At 43.2% G+C, this 15,986-nt stretch overlaps 1 protein-coding gene across 1 annotated transcript; it reads left to right on the forward strand.

Moving 5' to 3' along the window:
• Positions 1–373: 373 nt before the first annotated feature.
• TRAF6 (TNF receptor associated factor 6) lies at positions 374–14,389 on the forward strand. The gene is made up of 6 exons (XM_073565249.1): positions 374–717; positions 6,070–6,220; positions 7,930–8,088; positions 10,142–10,213; positions 10,372–10,449; positions 13,341–14,389. Exons 1-6 carry the CDS (start codon positions 437–439, stop codon positions 14,250–14,252), a joined length of 1,653 nt encoding a protein of 550 aa, XP_073421350.1. The 5' UTR covers positions 374–436; the 3' UTR covers positions 14,253–14,389.
• Positions 14,390–15,986: the final 1,597 nt, after the last annotated feature.

Here is a 15,986-nt window from a genome sequence, read left to right on the forward strand (position 1 = left end):
CTGTTGTCTTGGAGTGCATCTTACTTCTTGGGAGCTATAGACTTCAATAAATGATGTTATAATTTTGTCCTCGTCCACAATGCCATTACTGCCCTAAAAAAAATTGAACTGAAAATCTGTTCCAGCCATTGCCGATGCCGCATTAAAGGGGTTGTACAGGGTTAGAGAATATATCTGCTGTTTTCTAGAGACTACCTAGCTCCATTGAAGTGAGTAGGACTAAGCTGCAATTACCATATACAACCTGTTGGCAGCAGTGGTGCTGTTTTTTTGGAAGAAAGCCACCACGTTTTACTAATCCTGAACAGACGATTCCTCTCGGCACGCACACAGCTGTCAATGTTTATTTTCTATTTATTAGTTGTGTTCACTTTCTATGTAATTTTCTTCTGCTTCCCTCTTAGATGGTGCAGACGGCCATACAAGCCTCGTTACTATGAGTCTAGTGAACTCTGGAGCCAGCTGCGAGGGTTGTTGGGATTCAGATGGCGCTTGTGCTCTCAACACCAAGGAGGATGTTCTCAGCCCTTCCGTGGAGACGCCGGGGATTAACCCCTCCAGCTTGGTCATGGAGGAGACGCAAGGATACGACGTAGAGTTTGATCCCCCGCTAGAGAGCAAGTACGAATGTCCAATCTGCCTCATGGCATTGAGGGAGCCCCTCCAAACACCATGTGGCCATCGCTTCTGTAAAGCGTGCATCATAAAGTCTATAAGGTGAGCTCTGATCCTGGCAGCGTCTCCTCCAGCAGCGCCCCGTTTGATGCAGCAGATATTACGCAGCTTTTTTCTTTTCCCACAAGCCGCGAGATTAAGGAAACTTTTCAGTCTAGTATTCGGTTTTCTTGGGCACCTGACTTCACCGTATCGGCACGTCTCTACCGATGCAGAAGTAACCTACCCAAAAGAAACCCTTTAACTTTTACACAGGTCTGTCTTGAAAAGTCAGGAACACTCCTGCTGTTTGTAAAGTCATGAAAAAAAGCTAAGTACACCCTCTGAGAGTTATTGTTTTAGATATCGGGACAGAGTAAAAATATCTGGCCCGTCGAACGTCTCAAAATTAGGTGAATCCTACTTCGGATGAACGGCAGTGACATTAAAGCAGAAGTTTGGGCAGTTTGCTGGTCTGGCAGCGTTCAGGCATGTGTTAAGCCAATACTTAGGGGGAAAGACATCAGCAGTGATCTTAGAGAAGTGATACTTAGTCTATTAATATAGGAAGGGTCATGAGGCCATTTCCAAACAACTTTGGAGTACATCACCCAAGACGGTTGATAATCTTCTCAGGAGTGAACGGTCCCAGCAAAATCGCCCCTAGGTCAGATCATGCAGTGCTCAGAAATATTGCAAAAAAGAGCTATAGCTCAGACTCTAAAGGCCTCGACGTGTTTAAACTTTCACGACCGTACAATTGGATAAAGACTGATCATCTTAAAATTGAAAAAATCTTATCTCGGGAAGACAACACATGACATATTACACTGTGGTATTCCAAAAGCTAGGCCAAAATGCTGAAGTAGTCTGTGAAAAATGTAAGTACACCCCATGGGGGTAGATGGAGATGTTTCTTGTGCGATGGATGCAGAACACTCCAGTATCAGACACAACGAGAAGGCGTCTGCCCTATCCATTCAATTATCGTTTGGTCCGGCCTTTCTCGTGTCACGTACCTTTCTGCCTGCAGCGACAAGGAAACCTTTTATTAGAAAAGCGGTCGGGAGCAGGATACCGGGGTGTGCAGCAACAGCTGAGAATTATGAAGACTCATTCTCTGCCCTTTAATCATAACTTTTATTATTTAAAAAAAATGGTCTTAAAAAAATAAGGATTTCTGCGTATTTTTATGTTGGGAAGAATGTAAGGCGGTAGCATAAAAGAGCGACGTCGTTTTCTGTGCGGCTTTATGTACTTTACCAAGTGTACCCGTAGGGTCGGCGGTGCAGCATAATCTGTCGCACTGCCCCATACAGGGTTAATTTTTGTGTTAATCTTCAGAATCTCTCTGGCGGGTTTAATTCTGAGCACAAAACCACCGTCCCCTCCTGTGTGAGCGCAGACGCGTTGTGTGCCGCTCGCCTGTCGAGGGTGCGGTTTTCATCAGAATCGGCAGGAAGGGAATAGGAAACAGACCGTCGCGCTGTAGAAGATAAACTATTAACCCACCCCGGACCGGAGGAAACAGGTGAATAAACGCTACCCTTCATATCATCGCCTTCACCTAATTCCACAAGCCTGTCCTTCCTCTGCCCCAGAGCTCATCATCGTCACATCCTCCGACAGTGTTTGCCTCCACTCGCATGTCCTGTTTACACCGATCACGTGTCCCTAAGCCGTATATAATTACATGGGGCAAAAAAGTATTTAGTCAGTCAGCAATAGTGCAAGTTCCACCACTTAAAAAGATGAGAGGCGTCTGTAATTTACATCATAGGTAGACCTCAACTATGGGAGACAAACTGAGAAAAAAAAATCCAGAAAATCACATTGTCTGTTTTTTTTTTTCATTTTATTTGCATATTATGGTGGAAAATAAGTATTTGGTCAGAAACAAAATTTCATCTCAATACTTTGTGATATATCCTTTGTTGGCAATGACAGAGGTCAAACGTTTTCTGTAAGTCTTCACAAGGTTGCCACACACTGTTGTTGGTATGTTGGCCCATTCCTCCATGCAGATCTCCTCTAGAGCAGTGATGTTTTTGGCTTTTCGCTTGGCAACACGGACTTTCAACTCCCTCCAAAGATTTTCTATAGGGTTGAGATCTGGAGACTGGCTAGGCCACTCCAGGACCTTGAAATGCTTCTTACGAAGCCACTCCTTCGTTGCCCTGGCGGTGTGCTTTGGATCATTGTCATGTTGAAAGACCCAGCCACGTTTCATCATCAATGCCCTTGCTGATGGAAGGAGGTTTGCCCTCAAAATCTCACGCTACATGGCCCCATTCATTCTTTCATGTACCCGGATCAGTCGTCCTGGCCCCTTTGCAGAGAAACAGCCCCAAAGCATGATGTTTCCACCACCATGCTTTACAGTAGGTATGGTGTTTGATGGATGCAACTCAGTATTCTTTTTCCTCCAAACACGACAAGTTGTGTTTCTACCAAACAGTTCCAGTTTGGTTTCATCAGACCATAGGACATTCTCCCAAAACTCCTCTGGATCATCCAAATGCTCTCTAGCACACTTCAGACGGGCCCGGACATGTACAGGCTTAAGCAGTGGGACACGTCTGGCACTGCAGGATCTGAGTCCATGGTGGCGTAGTGTGTTACTTATGGTAGGCCTTGTTACATTGGTCCCAGCTCTCTGCAGTTCATTCACTAGGTCCCCCCTTGTGGTTCTGGGATTTTTGCTCACCGTTCTTGTGATCATTCTGACCCCACGGGGTGGGATTTTGCGTGGAGCACCAGATCGAGGGAGATTATCAGTGGTCTTGTATGTCTTCCATTTTCTAATTATTGCTCCCACAGTTGATTTCTTCACTCCAAGCTGGTTGGCTATTGCAGATTCAGTCTTCCCAGCCTGGTGCAGGGCTACAATTTTGTTTCTGGTGTCCTTTGACAGCTCTTTGGTCTTCACCATAGTGGAGTTTGGAGTCAGACTGTTTGAGGGTGTGCATAGGTGTCTTTTTATACTGATAACAAGTTTAAACAGGTGCCATTACTACAGGTAATGAGTGGAGGAAAGAGGAGACTCTTAAAGAAGAAGTTACAGGTCTGTGAGAGCCAGAAATCTTGATTGCTTGTTTCTGACCAAATACTTATTTTCCACCATAATATGCAAATAAAATGAAAAAAAAAACAGACAATGTGATTTTCTGGATTTTTTTTTCTCAGTTTGTCTCCCATAGTTGAGGTCTACCTATGATGTAAATTACAGACGCCTCTCATCTTTTTAAGTGGTGGAACTTGCACTATTGCTGACTGACTAAATACTTTTCTGCCCCACTGTACATGTGATTCAGAAATGCTGGGGGACATGAGGGGGCTCCACGCCAAATATATGTAATATATAGTGTGTGTGTGTGTGTGTGTGTGTGTGTGTGTGTGTGTGTATATATATATATATATTTACAGTACAGACCAAAAGTTTGGACACACCTTCTCATTCAAAGAGTTTTCTTTATTTTCATGACTATGAAAATTGTAGATTCACCCTGAAAGCATCAAAACTATGAATCGCCATATGTGGAATTATATAATTAACAAAAAAGTGTGAAACAACTGAAAATATGTCTTATATTCTATGTTCTTCAAAGTAGCCACCTTTTGCTTTGATTACTGCTTTGCACACTCTTGGCATTCTCTTGATGCGCTTCAAGAGGTAGTCACTGGAAATGGTTTTCACTTCACAGGTGTGCCCTGTCAGGTTTAATAAGTGGGATTTCTTGCCTTATAAATGAGGTTGGGACCATGAGTTGTGTTGTGCAGAAGTCTGGTGGATACACAGCTGATAGTCCTACTGAATAGACTGTTAGAATTTGTATTATGGCAAGAAAAAAGCAGCTGAGTAAAGAAAAACGAGTGGCCATCATTACTTTAGGAAATGAAGGTCAGTCAGTTCGAAAAATTGGGAAAACTTTGAAAGTGTCCCCAAGTGCAGTGGCAAAAACCATCAAGCGCTACAAAGAAACTGGCTCACATGAGGACCGGCCCAGGAAAGGAAGACCAAGAGTCACCTCTGCTGCGGAGGATAAGTTCATCCGAGTCACCAGCCTCAGAAATCGCAGGTTAACAGCAGCTCAGATTAGAGACCAGGTCAATGCCACACAGAGTTCTAGCAGCAGACACATCTCTACAACAACTGTTAAGAGGAGACTTTGTGCAGCAGGCCTTCATGGTAAAATAGCTGCTAGGAAACCTCTGCTAAGGACAGGCAACAAGCAGGAGAGACTTGTTTGGGCTAAAGAACACAAGGAATGGACATTAGACCAGTGGAAATCTGTGCTTTGGTCTGATGAGTCCAAATTTGAGATGTTTGGTTCCAACCACCGCGTCTTTGTGCGACGCAGAAAAGGTGAACGGATGGACTCTACATGCCTGGTTCCCACCGTGAAGCATGGAGGAGGAGGTGTGATGGTGTGGGGGGGGCTTTGCTGGTGACACTGTTGGGGATTTATTCAAAATTGAAGGCATACTGAACCAGCATGGCTACCACAGCATCTTGCAGCGGCATGCTATTCCATCCGGTTTGCGTTTAGTTGGACCATCATTTATTTTTCAACAGGACAATGACCCCAAACACACCTCCAGGCTGTGTAAGGGCTATCTGACCAAGAAGGAGAGTAATGGGGTGCTACGCCAGATGACCTGGCCTCCACAGTCACCAGACCTGAACCCAATCGAGATGGTTTGGGGTGAGCTGGACCGCAGAGTGAAGGCAAAAGGGCCAACAAGTGCTAAGCATCTCTGGGAACTCCTTCAAGACTGTTGGAAGACCATTTCCAGTGACTACCTCTTGAAGCTCATCAAGAGAATGCCAAGAGTGTGCAAAGCAGTAATCAAAGCAAAAGGTGGCTACTTTGAAGAGTCTAGAATATAAGACATATTTTCAGTTATTTCACACTTTTTGGTTAATTATATAATTCCACATGTGTTAATTCATAGTTTTGATGCCTTCAGAGTGAATCTACAATTTTCATAGTCATGAAATAAAAGAAAACTCTTTGAGTGAGAAGGTGTGGAAACTTTTGGTGTGTATATGTGTGTGTGTGTGTATGTATGTAATATATACTGTATATATTATGATCCTTATGGATTTTACTCTCCAAAAGTTTCCGCGTGGATGTATCATATCTACTGTTAAGGGGGGGGGGGGGGGTGTTTTAACCATTTCCCGTCCCCTAACGTTTTTAGAATGGCTTCTGAATTCTCAAACATTAACCCCTTGATGTTCCATAACGTATTTATCCTTCACGGAGCAGGTTGCAGGGTTTGTACTTGGGGGTCAGGATCAGAGCCTAGTCCTAAAGTGGCGGATGCTTGCTGACTGTTTCTCAATCTTCTCTCCCCCAGCCCCCCCCGTTTCCCATTCTAGCTGTCCTATCCACTTGCTTTATCTTCCAGGGATGCAGGACCAAAGTGCCCCGTGGATAATGACCTCCTCCTGGAGAACCAACTCTTCCCCGATAACTTTGCCAAAAGGGAGATCCTATCCCTGACAGTGAAATGTCCCAGCCAGGACTGCACGGGGAGGATGGAGCTGAGAAACCTGGAGGTGAGCGGGCCCTAGATCCTAAGGACAAATCTGTGAAATGCCGTCTGTAATGCATGATCTGACCTGAACTCTGCAGCCTCAAAGGCAAAGTCCGGCCTTCACATGTCACCAGAGGGCTGCACTAGTGCATCTCAGTAGTGCAGCTTGAGGCTTTATGCATGTTCTCCAACCACATCCACAGTTTTGTGCTGAATAAGTTCTGTATCTCTTCAAAAGAACATTGTACAGGAGCTTCTCACAAAATTAGAATATCAAAAAGTGAATTTATTTCAGTTCTTCAATACAAAAAGTGACTCTCCTATATTCTATAGAGTCATTACACACAGAGTGATCTATGTCACGTGTTTATTTCTGTCAGTGTTGATGATTATGGCTTACAGCCAATGAAAACCCAAAAGTCGTCATCTCAGTAAATTAGAATACTTTATAACACCAGCTTGAAAAAATTACTTTAAAATCTGAAATGTTGGCCTACTGAAATGTATGATCAGTAAATGCACTCAGTACTTGGTCGTGGCTCCTTTTGTATCAATTACTGCATCAATGCGGCGTGGCATGAAGGCGATCAGCCTGTGGCACTGCTGAGGGGCTATGGAAGCCCAGGTTGCTTTGATATCAGCCTTCAGCTCGTCTGCATTGTTGGGTCTGGTGTCTCTCTTCTTCCTCTTGACAATACTCCATAGATTCTCTATGGGGTTAAGGTCAGGCGAGTTTGCTGCCAATCAAGCACAGTGATACTGTGTTTTATCAAGACCAAAGTCAGCGCAGCCGTCTACCAGGATATTTTAGAGCTCTTCATGCTTCCCTCTGCTGACAAGCTTTTTGGAGATGGAAATGTCATTCTCCAGCAGGACTTGGCCCCTGTCCACACTGCCAAAAGTACCAATACCTGGTGTACACACAACAGTATCACTGCTTGATTGGTAGCAAACTCGCCTGACCTTAACCCCATAGAGAATCTATGGAGTATTGTCAAGAGGAATATGAGAGACACCAGACCCCACAATGCAGACGAGCTGAAGGCTGCTATCAAAGCAACCTGGGCTTCCATAACCCCTCAGCAGTGCCACAGGCTGATCGCCTCCATGCCACGCCGCATTGATGCAGTAATTGATGCCAATGGAGCCCCGACCAAGTATTGAGGGCTTTTACTGAACAAACATTTCAGTAGGACAACATTTCAGATTTTACAATCATTTTTCAAGCTGGTGTTATAAAGTATTCTAATTTACTGAGATCATGACTCTTGGATTTTCATTGGCTGTAAGTCATAATCATCAACATTAACAGAAATAAACACGTGACACAGATCACTCTGTGTGTAATGACTATAGAATATAGGAGATTCACTTTTTGTATTAAAGAACTGAAATTAACTTTTTGATATTCTAATTTTGTGAGATTCACCTGTATCTAATACAGAAGTGCAAATCCCCTGCATCGATGTAAAATGATGTCCACTAGGGGGAGCGGGCTGCGTAATGTGTAGGCACAGAGCTGTATGCAGTAAGATCCTGAGCTCCCTCTAGTGGTGGCTGCAGGGAGTGAGATTCTAGCAGAGCTCTGACCCTTCTCTAAAGATATGTTCTGATGGATTAGATTAAAAATGAATGAATGCAAAAGTAAAGTTCAGAGGTGTGAGCTGTACTTATCATTGCTGCCAGGATATTAGAAGGCCTGTATGTTGACTTTTTTTTCCTTTTTCGCAGCATCACTTAGCAGCCTGTGAGTTCGCCAGTGTGGAGTGTAAACTGTGTCAGCAGCCCTTTAAGAGAAGCCAGCTGCAACGACACGTGGAGGACGAGTGCCCGAGACGCCTGGTATCGTGTGAGAACTGCCTGACGGAAATGCCCTATGAGGAGAGGACGGTAAGTCTGCAACTGTATATGCGTTTAATGACCGTCTTATCTGAGGGTGCTGCTGTCACAATGGGTCGCCTTTGGTATTCTGTAACCTCTTAACTAACTGTGACGTTGGCTGTTGGACCTTTTATAAGTGGTGTCTGTTGTCACCTTCTGCCACATGCAAGATGGCCGCCACAGGCAGAGAACGGTCTGAGGAGCCTGGACCTGCTCTTCGACTGCTAAACATCTGTTGTATAACTGTAAGGGAAAAATTGCTTTTTTTTTTATTCTTTGCTTTCATGCATCTCTGGATAGAATCAGTCTCCTTCCCCCTCTGACAGCTCTTATCACTGCAGAAGTCTGCTCAGCTATACTGCCAGGTGCTGCAGAGGCCTCTCTCCTTCCCTGACAGAAAGCTATTCCTATTGGCTGCTCTGCGGTAATCACGATCCACAGACCGGGCTGTGGGTGTGACTGAGCATGTGCGACCACCGCGGCTTGGCTCATTAGGTGAACGTGCATATGGTTATACACTCTGGACACCATGTGGCGCCATACTGTCTCACCCCTTTTAACCCCTTAGCGACAGAGCCAGCTTGCAGCTTAATGACCGGGCCAATTTTTACAATTCTGACCACTGTCACTTTATGAGGTTATAACTCTGGAACGCTTTAATGGATCCCACTGATTCTGAGACTGTTTTTTAATACCCAAAAGTGGCACCATTCTAAAAACTAGACCCCTCAAGGTGCTCAAAACCACATTCAAGAAGTTTATTAACCCTTTTACGTGCTTCACAGGAGCTAAAGCAATGTGGAAGGAAAAAATTAACATTTAACTTTTTTTTGCAAAAAATTTACTTCAGAACCAATTTTTTTTTATTTTCACAAGTGGTAAAAGAGAAAATCAACCACAAAATTTGTTGTACAATTTCTCCTGAATACGCCGATACCCCATATGTGGGGGTAAACCACTTTTTCAGCACACGGCAGAGCTCACAAGGGAAGGAGCGCCGTTTGACTTTTTCAACGCAGAATTGGCTTGAATTGAGATCGGATGCCATGTTGCGTTCGGAGAGCCCTTAATGTGCCTAAACAGTGGAAACCCCCCACAAGTGACACCATTTTGGAAATTAGACCCCCCCCAAGGAGCTTATCTAGGTGTGTGGTGAGCACTTAGAACCCCCAAGCGCTTCACAGAAGTTTATAAACGCAGAGCCGTGAAAATAAAGTCTTTTTTATTTCCACAAGTGATTTTTTTTTTTTTTTTTTTTTTTAGCCCCCCAAAGTTGGTAAATAGTGGAAACCCCTCAATTCTTGCTTCAAACCCCAACACACCTCTAATCCTAATCCTAGTTCGTCCTAACCCTAATGGAAAACTGAAAAAATATATATTTTCTTTCTTTCGTTATGTTGGCCTAACTAAGGGGGTGATAAACAGGGGGATTATGTACTATTTTGTTTATTTTGATCACGATGATAGTTTATCATCGTGATCAAAATGAATGAGTGGAATCTGCCAGCCGGAGCCGGCAGATTCCCGGCGGGCGCACTGCGCATGCGCCCGCCATTTTCTTCCGGATCCAAGATGGCGGCGCCCACCAGAGGACGCCGGCGGGACCACCGGAAGGGGACCCTGGACCACAGAGAGGTACCTGGGGGGGGGGGATCGGGGACCCTAGTTCTCTTTCCTCTGATGTGCGATCACATCAGAGGAAAGAGAAATTTAATGCAAAATCGCGTTTTTTTTTTTCTTGTGGTCGCCGTTATAGGGTTAATAACGGCGATCGCAAAAGCGGGGTCAGTAAAAACCGACAGATTCATGTTCTTTGGGGTCTTGGCTACCCCCGGCTGCCGAGACCCTGGAGAAAATCCAACACTAGGGGGCGCTATTCACTTTCTCCACAGCGCTGTGAATTAGCGGCGCTGTGGTTTTAGTACACTTAATTACCGCCGTTAAAAGGCGTATCGGCGGTCGTTAAGGGGTCCCCCCCCCCCCTCTTTATTCAATGAATTTTCAATGTTAATAGGTGGGGCGTCCACTTCTTTGGGGTAATCTGCCATCATTTATCCTATAGGGACACGACCAGACCTGCCCCTTGGCCTACGTGACCTGTGAATACTGCCAAACCGATTTGGCCCGGAAACAGGTAGGAAAAGCCCCGAAGAGACTGGTACATTTTGGTGAGCATCTACTAATGTAATCTGGAGCAGTCAGGAGGAATTGCTGTGCGTGTAATTGTCATCACAGTGATTGGATTGATGAGGCTGCGATTAATCCATGTGACTGGATCCGCTTTACTTTCAGATGGCCGATCATTATGACATGGACTGTTACAAGGCTCCAATCCCATGTGCTTACAGCCACTTTGGATGCAAAGAAAAGGTGATGTACTTATGTAACCACTAATGACTTACTCAGACCTATGTTCTTGTACATAGGGAGCAGTATTATAGTAATCATAGAATCATAGAGTTGGAAGGGACCTCCTGGGCCATCTGGTCCAACCCCCTGCTCAAAGCAGGATTCGCTAAATCATCCCAGTCAGATGTCTGTCCAGCCTCTGTTTGAAGACTTCCATTGAAGGAGAACTCACCACTTCTCGTGGCAGCCTGTTCCACTCATTGATCACTCTGTCAAAAAGTTTTTTCTAATATCTAATGTGTCTCCTCCCATTCAGTTTCATCCCATTGCTTCTAGTCTTTCCTTATGCAAATGAGAATAAAGTTGATCCTTCTACAATGTGACAGCCCTTTAGATATTTGTAGACAGCTATTAAGTCTCCTCTCAGTCTTCTCTTTTGCAAACTAAACATTCCCAAATCCTGCAACCTTTCCTCATAAGACAGGGTTTGCAGACCGGTCACCATTCTGGTCGCTCTTTTCTGAACTTGCTCCAGTTTGTTGATGTCTTTTTTAAAATGTGGTGCCCAAAACTGGACACAATATTCCAGATGAGGTCTGACCAAACAGGAGTAGAGGGAAATATGACTTCACGTGATCTAGACTGTATGCTTCTGTTAATACCTCCTAGAATTGCATTTGCCTTTTTTGCTGCTGCATCACACTGTTGACTCATATTCAGTCTGTGATCTATTAGTATACCCAAGTCTTTTTCACATGTGTTGTTGCTTAGCCCTATTCCTCCCATTCTGTATATGCTTTTTTCATTTTTATTGCCCAGATGTAGTACTTTGCAGTTCTCCCTGTTAAAAACCATTCTGTTAGTTGCTGCCCACTTCTCCAGTTTATTTATATCTTTTTGAATCCTCTCTCTCTTCTCTAGTATTAGCTATCCCTCCTAGCTTTGTGTCATCAGCAAATTTAATCAGTTTACCCTCAATTCCTTCATCTAAATCGTTGATAAAGATGTTGAACAATACAGGGCCCAGGACAGAGCCCTGTGGTACCCCAGTTGAGACATTCTTCCAACTGGATGTGCAGCCATTTACGACCACTCTTTGGGTCCGTTCACTAAGCCAGTTATGAATCCACCTAACAGTTGCCTTGTCCATTCCATACTTAGTCATTTTTTCAATAAGGATTGTATGAGAGATTTTGTCAAATGCTTTGCTGAAGTCAAGATATACTATATCTACAGCATTTCCTTGATCCACCCAATCAGTGATTCCGTCATAGAAGGAAATTAAGTTAGTCTGACATGACTTATTAGTTACAAACCCATGCTGACTCTGTTTAATCACTTCATTCTTATCCAGGTATTGACATACATGTTGTTTAATAATTTGTTCAAAGATTTTTCCTGGTATAGAAGTAAGACTCACCGGCCTATAGTTGCCTGGGTCCACCTTCTTCCCCTTTTTGAAGATAGCAACAACATTTGCTCTTCTCCAGTCTTCTGGCACTTCTCCTGTTCTCCAAGAATTTTCAAAGATTATGGAGAGGGGTTCAAAAATTTCTTCTGCTATCTCCTTCAGTACTCTGGGGTGTAATTCATCTGGACCTGGAGACTTGAATTCATTTAGGTTAGCTAAGTGTTTCCTCACTATCTTTCTGTTTATAGATATCCTGGATTCTTCTATTCCCTTAATAGGACAGTGAAGAACAGTTGATGTTACATTTCCTTTCTGAGAGAAAACAGATGCAAAATAGGAATTTAAAAGTTCAGCCTTCTCAACATCCTGTCTTACCATTTCATCATTTTCATCCTGTAAAAATCCTATAGCATCTTTGACTTTTCTTTTACTTTTGACATATCCCCAAAATCCTTTATTATTGTTTTTGACATCTCTTGCAAGCCTCAATTCACTTTCAGCTTTAGATAATCTGATTTGTGCCCTGCAGGTTCTGCAGACAGCATTATATTCTTCTTTAGATATGCCTCCCTCTTTCCATTTTATAAAATTTTTTTCCTTCCTTTTTAGCATGTGCTTATGTTCTGTGTTCATCCATCCTGGTTTCCTTAAATGCTTCCTATTCTTCCCTCTTTTCGGAATTGTTAACAACTGTGCTTTGAGAATTTCATTTTTCAAGATTTCCCATCTTTCCTGGACATTTTTGTCTTTAAGGATATCCAGCCATTGGATCCCTCCAATTCTCTTTCTGAATCCCTTAAAATCTGCCTTTCTGAAATCTAACCTTATAGTAGTTATATTCTTGTACATAGGGGGCAGTATTATAGTAGTTATATTCTTGTACATAGGGGGCAGTATTATAGTAGTTATATTCTTGTACATAGGGGGCAGTATTATAGTAGTTATATTCTTGTACATAGGGGGCAGTATTATAGTAGTTATATTCTTGTACATAGGGGGCAGTATTATAGTTATATTCATGTACATATGGGGCAGTATTATAGTAGTTATATTGTACATAGGGGCAGTATTATAGTAGTTATATTCTTGTACATAGGGGGCAGTATTATAGTAGTTATATTCTTGTACATAGGGGGCAGTATTATAGTTATATTCTTGTACATAAGGGGCAGTATTATAGTAGTTATATTCTTGTACATAGGGGGCAGTATTATAGTAGTTATATTCTTGTACATAGGGGGCAGTTATATAGTAGTTATATTCTTGTACATAGGAGCAGTATTATAGTTATATTCTTGTACATAGGGGGCAGTATTATAGTAGTTATATTCTTGTACATAGGGGCAGTATTTTAGTTATTGTTTTATCTATCTTTTTTGTCTGTCATTAGGACGACTACTTTTTGTGCCAATAATGGCCTCAGTACGGATATCTCTCCCCCACGACCCTCTTAATCTTTGATGTTACGGTATTATGATACTTCTCGTCTTCCTTCTGACAGATGCAGAGGAATGATCTTGCTCGACACTTGCAAGAGTTCACCCAGGCTCACATGCGAATGATGGCACAAACCCTGAGAAGCGTCAGCAGTTCCTTCACACCGATATCCAACATGGCCAGTGTGTCGCTTGATCCCAACCAGTTTGAACCCGGTCCTTCATCATTCCCAGTGTCTTCTTCCTTAATGTCCACCCCCCATGACTCCAGCCAGCAGATCCAGAGCATGAAGGAGACCATTGAGCAGCTGGAAGCTCGCCTGGTAATTCAGGATCATCAGATCCGTGAGCTCATAGCCAAAATGGAAACCCAGACTGTCGTTGTGATGGACTTGAAGCACACGGTCCGTGTGTTGGAAGATAAGCTGGTGGAGGTGGAAGCGCAGCAGTACAATGGCATCTTCATATGGAAGATCCACAACTTCAGCGCTCACCTAAGGAACCAGGAGGAGGAGCGGCCGGTGGTCATCCATAGTCCTGGGTTTTACACAGGCAAGCCCGGCTACAAGCTCTGCCTTCGGATGCACCTACAGTCGCCTAGCGCGCCTCGCTGTGCCAATTACATCTCCCTCTTTGTGCACACCATGCAAGGCGAATACGACAACCTCCTCCACTGGCCTTTTCAGGGAACCATCCGTCTCTCCATCTTGGACCAGTCAGAAGGTTCTAACTTTCAGGACCAAGAAGAAATTATGGACACTAAACCAGACTTGTTGGCCTTCCAGAGGCCCACCGTGTCCCGAAACCCAAAGGGCTTTGGCTACGTCACCTTTATGCCCATTCTGGCCTTAAGACAGCGCATGTTCATAAAAAATGACACGTTGCTGGTGCGCTGCGTCGTCACCACCCAAGGGGAGCTGAACAGTCCGCGCCGTGAGGGATTCCACCCACGCAACAGCGACGGGGCCACCTTATAGTCCACGAATCCTCCGCTAATGAAATGTTCTCATAATGGCCATGGTTCATCGCCGCATTACTTCCTTTTAAGACTGTGCAAAGTATCTGAACTTGACGGTCTGTGACACGACTGTATATTAAACAGATTTTTACCTGGGCTCATCCTCTTGATGCTGAATACAGTGTCAAAAAAACTTTTTTTTTTTTTCCCGGTAAATAATAGCAACGATATTAGTCTTCCATCTATGACTTCGCCAAACTTCATAAGTGTTCACCACCCACCCAGCTTTTCCAAACTACCAATTCCAACGAGGTCTGCAACCATTGGGAACCAGCATTCTGCATGGATGTTCTCGCAGTCCTAAACCCATAGGAAGAGACAGTGCTGCATAAATCCCTTTACATACACGCTTAACCCTCTGGCAACGGCTGCTGTGCATGTACGATGTCTATGTGCCATAAGCATATGGTACGGGCTTGGGAGTCGATCCTGCTCCATACAGCTTCTTTACAGAAGGTAACTGAGTGGGCTCCGATCTCAACAGTTTAGCTTCTTAAATGCCTTAGTGTCGCCTTTTGGAGACCCCCGGGTCTGCCTTGTAAGACCCCTTATGTAGCCTGTGACTGGGTTTCATAAGAGATCATCCGTTTCTCAATACACTGCAATACCACAGTACTGCAGGGTATCGAATAGGCAATCAAGCAATCTCAGGACCAAGTTTCAATTAATATTTCTAATATTAAAAAGTATAACATGTAAAATTTCCCTCTTTTCTTCCTTTTTTTAAATAGCAAAATGGAAAAAAAAATTTATTTATTTGGTATCGCTCCCTGTATAGCCCAAACTAAAAAATAGCAAGAATATTTATCCCATAAGGTAAATGCCAAAAAAAAAAAATATTGAAAAGCCAAAATTGCTGTTTTTTCTACTTTCTGCACTTCCTCCAACAAATGCAATTAAAGCCATCAAATGGTGTGAATTAAGAAAATGACTCCCTTGACTGGAAAAATAAAGTTTTTTGAGTCTCAAAAAATGGTGAAGCAAAGTAAGGTACCTTTTTTTTTTTTTTTTGTGAATTTTTTTTTTTTGTGAATTTTTTTTTTTTTAACTTTGGTTTCTCCTTGTTCATACTGAGCTGGAGAATGATGCTGAAGGGTCTTTTTTTTTTTTTTTTGCTGCATAATGAACTTTGTAAAAGAACCCCCCCAAAACAAAAAAAAATGATGGAATTACTGCTATCATGATGAAAAATTAAAAAAAAACCAAACAAACATTAGTTCTTGAAACGAGTGGAGGATAAAATAAATGTGCAAAATTGAAAAATATATAGATATGCCAGCTATGGATTGAATTAAAGGAGTTGTCACATTTTATTCTATACCCACAGGATAGGTTATTGGCTGCTGATCACTCAAGGTCCCACCGATCTCAAAAATGAGGGGGTTATAGGACCCTGCTGTCATGAGTGGTGGGACCTTCAGAGATCGGCAACTCCTCCCCAGTTCTTGTGGGTAAGTTGTAATATGACTTCTTAAAGGGGTGTCCCTGGGTAGATATTGGTCACATATCACTAGGATTCTCTACTCATGTCAAAAAGGTGGGGGAATCTAAAATCCGTACACCCTGACGCTCATGACCCACAAGTCACTAGCGTGATGCTGTTGTGTGTTTTTTTTTTTTTTTTTTCCTTTTTATAGAAGAAAAGCGCCATGTTTTTCTAGTCCTGGATATCCTCTTTAAATTTGAATTGCCT

The sequence above is a fragment of the Dendrobates tinctorius genome, unplaced genomic scaffold (assembly GCF_039654945.1).
Source record: "Dendrobates tinctorius isolate UK_male_01 unplaced genomic scaffold, ASM3965494v1 ptg000612l, whole genome shotgun sequence".
Classification (NCBI taxonomy): domain Eukaryota; kingdom Metazoa; phylum Chordata; class Amphibia; order Anura; family Dendrobatidae; genus Dendrobates; species Dendrobates tinctorius.